General features: G+C 54.9%; 1 protein-coding gene across 1 annotated transcript in view; it reads left to right on the top strand.

The window, feature by feature from the left end:
* LOC105700436 (potassium channel subfamily T member 2) overlaps window positions 1–11,053 on the top strand; it is a 31,766-nt gene extending 20,713 nt beyond the window's left edge. Inside the window, exons 8-23 of the mRNA XM_023434523.1 lie at window positions 1,777–1,960; window positions 2,582–2,746; window positions 2,830–3,050; window positions 3,124–3,321; window positions 3,399–3,625; window positions 3,752–4,234; window positions 4,995–5,159; window positions 5,401–5,554; window positions 6,424–6,529; window positions 6,606–6,733; window positions 6,794–7,045; window positions 7,135–7,246; window positions 8,564–8,749; window positions 9,042–9,173; window positions 9,386–9,499; window positions 10,130–11,053. Of these exons, the coding sequence (XP_023290291.1) occupies window positions 1,777–1,960; window positions 2,582–2,746; window positions 2,830–3,050; window positions 3,124–3,321; window positions 3,399–3,625; window positions 3,752–4,234; window positions 4,995–5,159; window positions 5,401–5,554; window positions 6,424–6,529; window positions 6,606–6,733; window positions 6,794–7,045; window positions 7,135–7,246; window positions 8,564–8,749; window positions 9,042–9,173; window positions 9,386–9,499; window positions 10,130–11,053 (3,751 nt within the window). The remainder of the gene's footprint in view (window positions 1–1,776; window positions 1,961–2,581; window positions 2,747–2,829; window positions 3,051–3,123; window positions 3,322–3,398; window positions 3,626–3,751; window positions 4,235–4,994; window positions 5,160–5,400; window positions 5,555–6,423; window positions 6,530–6,605; window positions 6,734–6,793; window positions 7,046–7,134; window positions 7,247–8,563; window positions 8,750–9,041; window positions 9,174–9,385; window positions 9,500–10,129) is intronic.
* Window positions 11,054–12,734: the final 1,681 nt, after the last annotated feature.

Genomic DNA, 12,734 nt, shown 5'->3' with positions numbered 1-12,734 from the left:
AGTTCCGCCCGCGGGGACGCGCGAGGTCGTCGAAAAGAATCGGGATAAAATGGGAGAAGAAAAGAAAAAAATGTCTTAAAAAATTCAAGCCAAGAGATTCCGTATTAACGTCGATCCCGGAACTCTGTCGAAGGAAGTGTCAAAAGGAAAATCGAAAATCGAGGAACCAGAAGTCAGTCGGAAAATCCCATCTGGTGTCGGCGACGCCGAGGGCTCCTTCAGGGTCCCGGACTATTGGCCTTGTTGTACCTACAGCATGCTCCAGGGGCTGTTTGTCTCTGTCCCTGGTTGACACTGTCCCCTCTATTGACGTGGACATCCGACATCGATCCCGTCGAGGGTGCCGCACCCCTCGGCCCCGATAGAGGAGCCTCCGATTTCGGACATGTCCAAGTATGTACCTCCACCCTCGGAATCGTACCTCACAAAGGCTCGGTCCGATAAGTCGCGGCCCCAAATTCTCCCCTGAATACCGATATTGCGGAAAACGCTGCGGAAAGACTGCGGAGACTCCTTCCACCCATGTCGCAATGGCGCGTCTTCCAGCAGAAGCATTAGCTCTTATCTGCAACTTCGAAGGCGCCTCGCTCGACGGCTCTTCAAATCGAGTCAGGTAGCTCCTCTTGGAAATTAACAAACAACTCGGGGAATAAATAAATAAATAATAATCGGGACGCAGCGAGTTTCCAGGGTCCTCTGATGAGTCGTCGCGAGTCCCTCTCGAGACATCAAAGCGGGCGCTTGATTAAACGACCGGCGTCTCTTAATATAATAATATTTTATTTAATATTTCCCATTTGACGTTTTCCTTCCATTTCCGGGATTTCGAGAGGGGCCGCCTCGGTATGTGCATTACGGCCCTCCGATAGGCCTGGCACGTCACATGTAGGTCAGAGGATAAATAAATGATCGTGCTTTAGCATGGGTGTACCACTTGTACGATATCGATCGTCCCGATTAGTTATTTATTATTGTAATGCGGAGCATCGGTCGACTCGGCCTTGCCTTCTGTATGGCCGCCGATAGGCCGAGGAGATCTCTAGGTGGACACGAAGGGACAAAGGAGAGGAGAAGGGTCGAGAAGAGTGGACAAGAGTGGACAAAGATGGACAGGGGGAGCCCTCCCGTATTATTAATATCCGGCCTTTATGCGTCGCCATTAAGTCCCCTTGCCTCGAAGAACCCCGAAGAGCCCCGAAGAGCCTTGAAAAGCCATGAAAATCCGCGGACAGCCCTGAAAGGCAAGAGGGCGGAGGGCTAACGAGGTGAGCGCCGATGGCGCCCCGGAACGACGAGTTCCACTTTCGCCGATAATTTCTGGAACCGTATGCGGCCGAGATTCGCGGATTACGGGGTGCACCTACCTTTCGGGGATCCCGGGGAAGCTGGGAATAAATTCTGGAAGGGTTGGGTGACAAACTTCCCTCGATTTCAGGTCGCCCCGTAACGAGGGCTTTACGTCGCGGGGCGGGTGGAGATTCGCTCCGGGAAATTGAGTCCCTCCACCCGGGCGCGAATTAGACGGCGCAATGTCGCGGTTTACGCGCGGCCAGGGGCCAGCGGGCAGGGGGTGCGGAAAAGTAATCACGCGGGGAGAAGCTGGGAAAAAGCTCCGGGAAAAAGCCGGCGAAGTTCGCCGCACCCGGGCGGGTTAAGACCCCCCCGAGTGGTCGAGTGGAGAGCTCTCGACCCCGGGAACGGGGCCTGTAAATTTCCGAAGTTGCGGGGGATCCGAGGCGATCATCTACCCAATCTGAGACTCGACCTTTGTTGCAGCGTCTGCGGGATCCAGCACTTCCAGCGAGCCGGGCACAGACACCTCAACCTCTTCCAGAGCACCTACTACGTCGTGGTGACCTTCTCGACGGTGGGCTACGGTGACTTCGTACCCGACATTTGGCCATCCCAGTTGTACATGGTCATCATGATCTGCGTGGCGCTCATAGTGCTGCCGACCCAGGTGAGAGTGGGTTCCAAGTGCCCTGAAGAGCACCCTAAAGAACACCCTGAAGAGCCAGGAAGAGGGACTCCCTTCCACCTTGCAATCGCTTTCGCTCGCTCGCTTCTCGTAACTCTCCTCGTGAGGGCACTTTCCACCTCCAACCTCGACCTCCTTCCACGGGCCTTTTTACGAGCGACCTCCTAAGGTCTCGTAAACCCTTCTCGCGGGACCCCCAGATTTTCCCGCGGCTCGCGGGCCGCCTTTTTACTTTTTTTAACCCTCCCGTCGCCCGTTTTTCCGCGTTTTCGGAACCACTCTCGAACGGGGTGATCCGCGTTGACAAGTCGCGAGTTTCCACTCGGACGACTCGGAAAGCCTCGTCGAGGTCGGACTTGTCCGTCAGTCGGTCGGTACGAGCTGTCGAGCTCGTCGCTAGTGAGCGATACTTGAAAACTGGATGGACTGGGAATTTAATTAAACCCTAGGACGTCCGAAAGTGTCGGCCCTGTATGTCGATGAAACTGGCGATGGGTCCGGGAGTTGTCCCTACGCTCTTCGGTGTCCTCTTCAGAGTCCTCTTCATGGTCCTCGTGGTCTCGCTTGCAGATCCTTATTAACCATTTCTGGTGGCATTTTCAGTTCGAGCAGCTGGCTTTTACGTGGATGGAGCGCCAAAAACTAGGAGGGTCCTACTCGTCTCATAGAGCCCAGAGCGAGAAGCACGTCGTGGTCTGCAGCACGACTCTTCAGGCAGACACCATAATGGACTTCTTGAACGAGTTCTACGCCCATCCCCTGTTGCAAGTTGGTACCATTGAAATTGCTCCAAAAGTCCCTCCTGGAAGAAGATCCTTCCTTCTCATTTTCATATTTTTCCCGTCCCCCAGGATTATTACGTCGTCCTATTGTCGCCGATGGAGTTGGACACGACCATGAGGATGATCCTGCAGGTGCCGATCTGGGCCCAGCGGGTGATTTACATCCAGGGGTCCTGCCTGAAGGACGGCGACCTGGCCAGGGCCAGGATGAACGAGGCCGAGGCCTGCTTCGTCCTGGCGGCTCGAAATTATGCCGACAAAACTGCCGCTGACGAGCACACCATCTTGAGGTCGGTACTTCTCAGTCCCTCTTTTATTGATTATTAATCGATTCCTATCACTGATATCCATCCTGGTCAGTAGGTCCTGGGCGGTAAAGGACTTCGCCCCCAGCGTTCCCCAGTACGTGCAGATCTTCCGCCCAGAAAATAAGCTCCACGTGAAATTCGCCGAGCACGTCGTCTGCGAGGACGAGTTCAAGTACGCCCTGCTGGCGAACAACTGCACCTGTCCAGGTGCATCGACCCTGGTGACCCTGTTGTTGCACACCTCCAGGGGACAGTGAGTGTCTATAAGGACCCTCCCCACCAGGTGAACGTTGGTGCCCTGAAGTGCTACTCCTCGATTTCCACTTCCAGGGAGGGTCAGCAGTCTCAGGAAGAGTGGCACCGGCTCTACGGCAAGTGTTCCGGGAACGAGATCTACCACATCATCCTGGGCGACTCCAGGTTCTTCGGGGAGTACGAGGGCAAGTCCTTCACCTACGCGTCCTTCCATAGCCACCGGAAGTACGGGGTGGCTTTGGTAGCAGTCCGGCCAGCGGAGTTACCGGAGTTCTACGAGGACACCATCCTGCTGAACCCTGGTACGCGGTCCAGGGTGGAACTCCTCCTCTTCCCTTGATCCTTTACCTTGATTCTCCTCCATGGATCCCCTCGTAAGGCGAATCGCTCCTGGGGTCCCTGCTATCGAGACATGGTTTATTCTTCAGGTCCTCGCCACGTGATGAAGAAGACCGACACCTGCTACTACATGAGCATCACCAAGGAGGAGAACTCGGCGTTTGTGGTGGCCAATCAGCAGGGCTCGGCCGCAGAGCCGACCCAGGTGTTGGTGGAGACGAAGAGCGACTCCGGGGGTGCTGGGACCACCGGGACCAGCGGGCCCCCGGGGCCTCCTGGGACCACCACCACCACCACCACCACCTTGACCACGATCGGTACCTCGGGTGGCAATGGTACAGCGGTCGGCTACGGTGCGGAGGCGCACCGCCGGTTTTGCGACAGCCTTGCGACTAACACCATGCCCGAAACACCACCTAGGCCCGAAACCTGCACGGGGACCTTGGTGCAGGGTCGCGCCCCCCAAGGGCCGGGCCCTGGGGCCCCGACGCCGCCCCAGGTCATCCTGCAGGTCCCCCCTTACACGCCCACACTCCAACACCACCACAACCTACTCGCGTCCGATGTCCACCGTGAGTGTCGCATGTGCTTCTGCTTTCTTCCGAGTAGCTTCTTCTCTCTTCTAGCTCTCTGTCGCTTCGAGGTCGGACGCGGAGGAGAGAGCAGGAATTTATTACGAAGAGAACTCTTCAGGTACGCTCTTCTCCGCGGGGGAGGAAGGCGATCCGACTGGCTTTAAGGGGATGTCAAAGTTGCATCAATCGTTTATACAAATTTTCTCCAAACTGGGCGTACCGATTCGTCTTAAACATTACCACACGAATAGGAAGGCTGTGAGGATAAATCGAATGACCCTTTCATATCACCTTAAGGACCGCGTAGTTTTGCACCCTGAAGGGAGAATTAGGGCAGGGTTCGTCTCGAATATCAAGAGGTGAGGTATTCTTGGATGGTGATCGTCTTCCTCAGCATCGATGTCTTCTTTTTGTGCTTTTCTTCAGCGAGGTCGGCGACGATGATCCTGGACTTTCTGGATTCTTTTTCGATTTTGGTTTCTTTTTCGTTTCTATCGCATCGAGTCGTAACAAAGTCTATCTACGGGGTCATCGTCGTCGGGGTCGAGCTCTGCTGACGCAGCTTCGACGAGCTCGCTTCACGTGGTCGTTGTCAATGGTTGCGAGAACACACGAAAAGGTCGTGACTCGCGAGGTCGATGGTCCCGCCACTTCGATGACAGAAAAAGGAACACGTACAATGCTTGACGCTTGCGTGGTAGCCGAAGAGGTCGCTTCAGGTCCTCTGTGACCGTCTTCCGGTGCTTCGTCGTTACAGCGACCTACCTCGATCCCGGAGGACTGGGGGACTCCAGACAGTGCCTGAAGGATGGCGCAGGGTCCACTCCTCAGACCCCGGTCACTGGGAACCACCTGGACGTCCCACGGTCCATGGAGCCCAACCCTAATCTCCTCAGTCCGGAGATCATCATGCAGAGGAGAGGTCGGTTCTCCACCTGGTCCCAGGTGACCTAAAAGCTGGTCCAGAGCCTTGAAGACCCGATTAGAAATTTTTTTTACAAGACGTGTTGACACTTTTTTTTTTTCACAAGACGTGAAATTGACATCTTTCTCATAAGACATGAATTCAATTTTTTTTTTTAAGACGTAATGGTGACTTTTTTTTTACAAAGCATGAAATTTATATCTTTCTCACGAGACACGAAGTCGAAATTTTTCTTCAGGTAGCAGACGTCCCAGCATCCTGCCGGTTCCGGACATGCTGACGAGCTCGACCCTCCACCTACCCGGCCAGGAGTCGCTGGACCATGACGGCGACGAGTCCGAGGACGAGATGGACGACGACGTGCCTTGGAGGTCGCCCAGTGAGAAGATCGCGTGAGTCTTCGCTAAAGGAAAGGACGAGCCACCAACGGGGACCGAATCGCGTTTGCATGACGTGCACTCACTCCACCAAAGTATCCCGCACCTCATTACCCACCTCCGACTCCGCCTTCTGCACCTTTCGCACCGAAGAGGTACCCGAAGAGGTACTCGAAGAGGGTGCGTCCCCGTACAACACGTCGGTACTTAACGTCACGGGTCGTCACCGGACCCGCGACAAACGCGAAGGCTTAGGATTCACCCCCGACCCCCTTTTAAGCCGGTTAACCCGCTTTCAGCAAGATGTAAACCAGTTGACTCCCCGCGAAGAGGTTATCGACCCATGGAGAGGTGCTCGCCTCCACTTCGCGCCCGGGGAAACTTTAAGTTTCGACTTAGAGGACTTCCTGTGGTACATTGCATAGAGACATTGATTAATTTGCGAGAAAAAAATGAATCTTGGAGATTCGTTGGACTCTTCTAGGTCGCACTTAGGCGGGTCCAGCTCGGTAGGTTTCCATTATTGGGCAGGTCATGGTTCGCCAAGGTGGCTGGAATGTCCTTTCCCAAGTCCACGCACGTAATACGTTCACTTCCTCCACTGTCTACGTCTCTTGACACGTAAATCTCGATTCGATGTTGCATTGCCGTTCGGTGCTGTCCTGCCTGCCACCCTAAACCCCCATGGATGTTTTCGATGTCTTCCCCGACACCCTTGTGCACCGTGTCTTGCCGCACTTCGCTCCCTACCGGCAGCTTCAAGGGGTGAGTTTTCGTTTTGGACTGCATTTTCTCGATATTATTTCCCAGGGCCTGCAAACATAGTCACTCCACCTCCGTAACCTCGTATACCGAGTGTCCCATGGAATCGACCCTTGTTCCAGGATCGTGAAGGGGTTCCCACCGGTGTCGCCGTTCATCGGAGTGTCGCCCACCCTGTGTTACCTGTTGAAGGAGAAGAAGCCCCTGTGCTGTCTCCAGCTGGCCCAGGTACTCCAAAAGACGCCCCTAATTTAATACCCGAAGAACACCCTAAAGAGCACCCTCCTTTTCTCCCTTTCCCCAGGTCTGCGAGCACTGTAGCTACAGGAACGCCAAGGAGTACAACTGGCAGAACAAGACCATCATCCTGGCAGCAGATTACGCCAGCAATGGGATCTACAACTTCATCATCCCCCTCAGAGCCCACTTCAGGTAGGTACTTCAAGGTTTATCCGCACGCAGCGTCGATTTAACGCGCCTTTTCTCTTCCAGGTCGAAGACGTCCTTGAATCCCATAATCCTGCTCCTGGAGAGGAGACCGGAAATCGCGTTCCTGGATGCCGTCTCCTATTTCCCCTTGGTCTATTGGATGCTGGGGTCGATCGACTGCCTCGACGACCTCCTTCGAGCTGGGATCACCCTGGCTGAGAACGTGGTGGTCGTCAACAAGGAGCTCAGCAATTCTGCCGAAGAGGACACCCTAGCGGATTGCAACACCATCGTGGCCGTGCAAACCATGTTCAAGTAAGCTGGTCGTCCCTAAATTCGAGCCTGAAGGGGTAACCTTATCAGGGTATCTCGTGATTCCTGAAGGTAATCCTTCTTTCTTGCAGATTCTTTCCGAGCATAAAGAGCATTACGGAGTTGTCGCAGTCTAGCAACATGAGGTTCATGCAATTTCGGGCGCACGACAAGTATGCTCTGCATCTCAGCAAAATGGAAAAGGTACTCCTCAGTGCTACTTCCGCTGACAACCGCCTCGATGAGCCTTCGTCGGGCTCCCCGGTAACACGATATCACTCACTCTGAGTCCCTTGACCGATCGATCGATGCCCCTCGAGAAAATGTCCCGTTTAATCGAGTCCCGCAAGAACCTCGCTTTCCTGGGCTCTTCAGGGTCGACGCCTCGGTATTTTCCCGATCCTCCGAATTCCTGGCTTTTTTATCGGATTTTTACCCGATCGCTCCGAAAAGTGCAGTCTCTCAGGGGTCCCTCGACCCCACTTCGATCCGAGTGCTGCACTCAGCCGGGTGCATCGGTGCATCGGGACAACTCCGCGGTTTTCTATTTTCTACATAAAGTCACGATCCAAAATTGTCTCGGGGAAAAGGCCTCGACTCTGGAAGCTGAGGAGTCCTCGAGTAGAATAGAGCTTGCTCGATGTTGGAGACACGTTAGTGCACTCGCAGCCGACCTGCAGCCTTTCCCAGATGACTGATCGTGAAATTGCATCCCCTTAGAGCAGCTCCGAAACGATACCTCGGATACTTAGGCAACATGTAATTTATCCAAAAGCGAGAAAAATGCAGGGCGACTTCCTTGCACTCACGGAGGACCCCGGTAGGACAAGTGAGTACCAGGCAAGGTGGAGACTTAGAAAAAATATATATATATATATTTACGAACTAGACGAAGTACCTGCCGGGCTTCAGCCAGGTTCCCGTAGAACGCGGCCTGCAGTCGCATAGTGCAGCAAGGAATGGCATTCTATCGAGTAAAATATCAAATAATGCATTCGGTAGAGCCTTAAGGTGGTATGAAAGTGCCGTCATAGGGTTCTCATTTTTCAAATTTTTAGTACGAACTGGGTGTACCGAATCCTTTGAAGCTTTACAACCTAAATATGGAGGCCTTAAGGAAGATCCTGACACTCATGAGATTTAACTTTTTATAGAAAAATGTTGAAATTACCTAAGCGAATTTTAGGAGTCTCGAGACCTTCCTAATAGCCTCCATATTCGCATTGTTAAGTTTGAAACAATTCGGTGCACCCAGCTCGGAGAGAAGTTTCATAAACGAGACCTCTGAGACGCCACTTTCACGTCACCTTAAGACTGTCAGAAGGTTGACTCTGGTTTCCCTGATTTCTTTGAATGCAAAGTGCATGTCTTACTCGGGACCAGCCCGGGACGGGGACCCGCTTGTGCAAGGACCCCGAAGAGCCCCTTGACGTCCCAGTTATCCCGGAATGCTCTTAGCGAAAGTTCCGTTGTTTCCCTCGACAACTCCGTTTGACTTTTTCTTTTCCAACATCCCTGCAGAGAGAAAAGGAGAGGGGCTCGCACATATCCTATATGTTTCGCCTGCCATTCGCGGCAGGCAGCGTCTTCAGCGCGTCCATGTTGGACACGCTGCTCTATCAAGCCTTCGTCAAGGACTACGTGATAACGTTCGTCAGACTCCTTCTGGGAGTGGACCAGGCCCCGGGTTCGGGATTCCTAACATCGGTGAGTGCGAGAAAAAAGTCTCCCAAAATTGATTACCAAACCTCAGAATCTTAATATTAAGGGGGTACGAAAGTGGCATCCACCATTTATGAAACTTTTCACCGAACTGGATGTACCGGTGGAAATTCTTTTGTAATAAAAGTTTAAACAAAAAGAAAAGAAATTGAAACTACGCGTGTCAGGGCCCTCATTATGGCCTTATTTGCATTGTAATGGTTTCAGACAATCGGGCGAGTCACCTTCGCGTAACTTTAATTCATATTAATCGATCACGATTAATTTAATCCTTCAGATGCGGATCATGAAGGAGGACATGTGGATCAGGACGTACGGGAGGCTGTACCAGAAGCTGTGCTCGACGACCTGCGAGATCCCCATCGGGATCTACAGGACGCAGGACACCACGGTGACCGACAATACTCACGTGAGTAGCCGTCGAAGCGGCCTAGAATAATGGCAGAGAGTAATTTATCGAGGGAGGAAGAAAAGAAAAAAAAAATAGAAATTAATAGAGAAGTCGCGAGATCGAGCCGCCATCCGGAGCGGGCAAAAGGGTCGACGTAGCGGCGTCGTCCAAGGGGATCCCATGGCCTGGCGATGGAGTAGTAAGGGTAGATTGGCTTGTCGTTTTAACAGGGTGACTCGGACGCGGAAAGCGACGGTGGCGTCGGTGTGACGTACAAGGTGCGTCGCTCTGCGGCGACGTCTTGCCTAGCTAATTGCGCCGCCCGCGACAGGGGCGCCTCAGCCGTGAGTACTCTCGGAACTGCGTCGTGTGCGCTTAATCTTGTCTCTTCTCGACTCTTCCTTTTTCTTCCACCCTTTCTCTCTGATCTTTCTCTTCTCCACGTCCGGGCTTCGAGTATGCGCTTGAGTCTCTTCTTGTCCGCACGCTCCGCCACTCGGCGGCCCCGAGGAGCACCGCCGCGCGTCACACGTCACCCTGCCGCGCGGGTGCCGTTTGCCTGGCTTCCAGGTGAAGCATCGCCCGAGATCGGGTGGCCGCTCTTCAGGGTGTGCAAAAGACCCCGCACCTAGGGGTGCAAGTCACAAAGTACTTTGACAAAACCTCTGACAATCCATGTACTTCGTTTCGACATAACCGACATTGTTGAAATTTAATAAAGAGCGTATCGGCGTTGCGAGATACGTCACCATGAAATTGACACTTTGGCATGACGCCACGAGACTATCGAGTGACGATCGGAATTATCAGAATTAACTGGGACTAGTTTGATAACTGAGACACGGCCGTCCGCCCTCGGCGCAGATCGCGGGTGCTCGGCCCTGGTCAGGGTGAAGCACCCGCGACTCCGACAGCACGGATCGTAAATTCGGCCCAAGACACGGTACATATATATAAATTGTTCTCATTGACAGTACTCGGTGAGCCTGGGGGACGAGGCCCGGGACAACCACGCCCAGCAGATCGAGCGCGCCGAGATAGCGAACCTGGTGCGCTCCCGGATGGAGTCCCTGAACCTGCCGATAGCGGACTACGACGACGTCTCCGAGAAGAGGAGCTCCCTGTCGTACGTGATAATCAACCCGAGCTGCGACCTGAAATTGGAGGAGGGGGACATCGTGTACCTGGTGAGGCCGAGTCCGTTTTCCGCGCAGAAGACGTTCGAGAGGCACAACTCGCGGCGGAAGAGCAACATCAGCTTCTGCTCGGCGCAGCTGGTGGCGCAGATGAGCGCAGCTGTGGCGGCCGCAGGGATCGGGGGCCCGGGGGCGGGGGCCCCAGGGGCACAGGGGCCCCAGGGGGCCCCGGGTGGCGCGTCGAGCCGGAGGGGCTCGGGCATCGGCGCGGCCAGGGCCCCACCCCTGGGGACCGCCAAGTCGAACTCGCTCTCCCTGCCCGACAGTCCCACCGTGGCCGGCGCCCTCAGGGGTCGGTCCAACTCCCTTAGGGTGGTCGACGACATCCTGCTGAGGCGCAGCAACTCGCTCCGCCAGGGCCTCCACAGTGCGGCGGCGCGCCGGAAGAGCAGCCTGGAGGACATCGGCCTGGGGGCGCTGTCGCACCCGTCGAACCACAACCCCATCAAGATCGCCTTGAACGGGTCGATTGGATTGGAGGTGACGCCCCCTGAGGAGGGGACGAGTCCAGGGGCAGGGGGGGCCAGCAACACCGGGATCCTGGACGTGGGCCTGCCGTCCATGCCCGTGCTGGGCGCGGGCCTGGGGGGCTCCCTGGGGGGCCTGTACGACCCGCCCCCCGTGCAGAGCCCTCTCGGGCCTCAGCCATCCTCCCAGTCCGGCACCCAGGAGCCCCAACACATCCAGGGGACGATCGTATGATATAACCTCGTGTGGGGGCGCCGACTATCCAGCGTCGTGCGCAACAAGTGGCTGTGAGCGCCCCCACATATGGACCCCCTACGGACCGACCGGAACGAGGGACGGCCCGGGGGGCCGGTTCGGCTCGGAGGTCGCTTCCTGGGGGACCGACGAAATCGGTCTGCCTGGCCGGACCTTGGGTCTTTATCTCCCTGGCTATTGGCAAGCGGAGACATTTTCACCGCGAGACCCACCCGGACGTCTGTCACTGATAGGGTACGAGGGTGGACGCGAATGCTGTCCTATCTTGCGCTGACGGATCATCCACAAGGAGTCCGTTAATTCATGTCCACCAGTGTACTTTGATTTGGCAGTCGGCTGGATCCTTCTCGCAGATGAGGTCGCAGGTTCCTTGCGAATGGCCAGGGATCCCCAGAGCCTTGGTCTTGGTCTATCTCGCCGCAAGACCGATTTCGTTCGTCACCAGGTGCCTCTCCCCAAGGGGTGGTTCCCCGGCGCCGAGCCGACTTGCCCTGCCCCTCGTGCACGAGCTCCGGGTCCACCGGTCCCGAGCCTCCGATCCCACCCCGAGCCGGCGCACCCTGGAGCGAGTTCGTCCTCGCCGTTTTTTTTTTTTTTTTCTACGGGATCAGGAAAAGGACACTCAAGAACTAACCGATCGCCATATCACGGGGGTCGATCCCCGGCGGCGTCCGGGGCGATTCCTTGGACGGCGCCATCGTCGGCGACCTCGCCGTGGAGGTCGGCCCCTCGCTCTCGGAGAAGAGGGAGGAAGAAACCGTTGAAAACATCGGGAAAAGGGTCGAAACCGACGGGAAAACCCTTTCGAATCGGGAAATGCGAGGCGCTATCGTTCGCTCTCGACAATCCGGACCGGAAGTGTCCCTCGAATCGACTTTCCAATCTCGACGGGGCGGCTGGGGAGTCCGCCTCGAGCCAAATGCACCGATTGACCAATTTACACGTATTTCTATCGAGTTACGATTTTCCAGTACCTTAACGAGTTGCTTAGACCGTGCTTAACGCAGAGGGCTCGCTGCCGATAGTTTTTACAAGTCTCCTCGCACGCGAGCTCGACGCCGCTCGTCGCGACGTTAATCCGCGTGTAATTAGAGTCACGTAGCGTCTTTGTACATAGAGGGCTCGAGGTATTTTTTCGAGAGGTAATTTTCTATTTTCACCGAGAGAGAGAAAGAGAGAGAGAGAATGTAGCAGTAGCGTCGGTTCTTAAATCCCTGGTGGTCAACTCTCCTTTTAAGCTTATGGACCCCGAGTCCGTAGTGCGCGTGCGCAGAGGCTCGCCGTCTCTTCGATTTATCCGATTCTCCTCGATCGATCCGACCCCCTCGATCTTAGGCGCCGAGAGAGAGAGAAAATAGTTCCTTCGACGTGGATAAAGGAGGACAATTCGTTTGCGTTAGGTAGGCGCGTCCTCGTCGTGGCGGGTACCGAGAGCAATAGAATTTCTTAGAGAGAAGTAAAATTTCTCGTTACGATCGCCGATCCTTTTGTTGCTTAAACTCCGGTTAAATATTTAAATGGCTAATATTTTCGGTTAGATTTCGGTGAAATGTCGAAATTGATTAGACGGCTCTCGGTACCCACTTTGACGCGCGCGCGTACTCAGCCCTGTATTATCGAGAATTAGTGCCACTTCGATTGAGCTAACTACGAAATCCCA

Source organism: Orussus abietinus, unplaced genomic scaffold (assembly GCF_000612105.2).
Source record: "Orussus abietinus isolate OABI.00-Male unplaced genomic scaffold, Oabi_2.0 scaffold2, whole genome shotgun sequence".
Taxonomy (NCBI): Eukaryota; Metazoa; Arthropoda; class Insecta; order Hymenoptera; family Orussidae; genus Orussus; species Orussus abietinus.
Note: the sequence above shows the minus strand (reverse complement) of the source record. Positions and strands in the feature narration are given on the sequence as shown.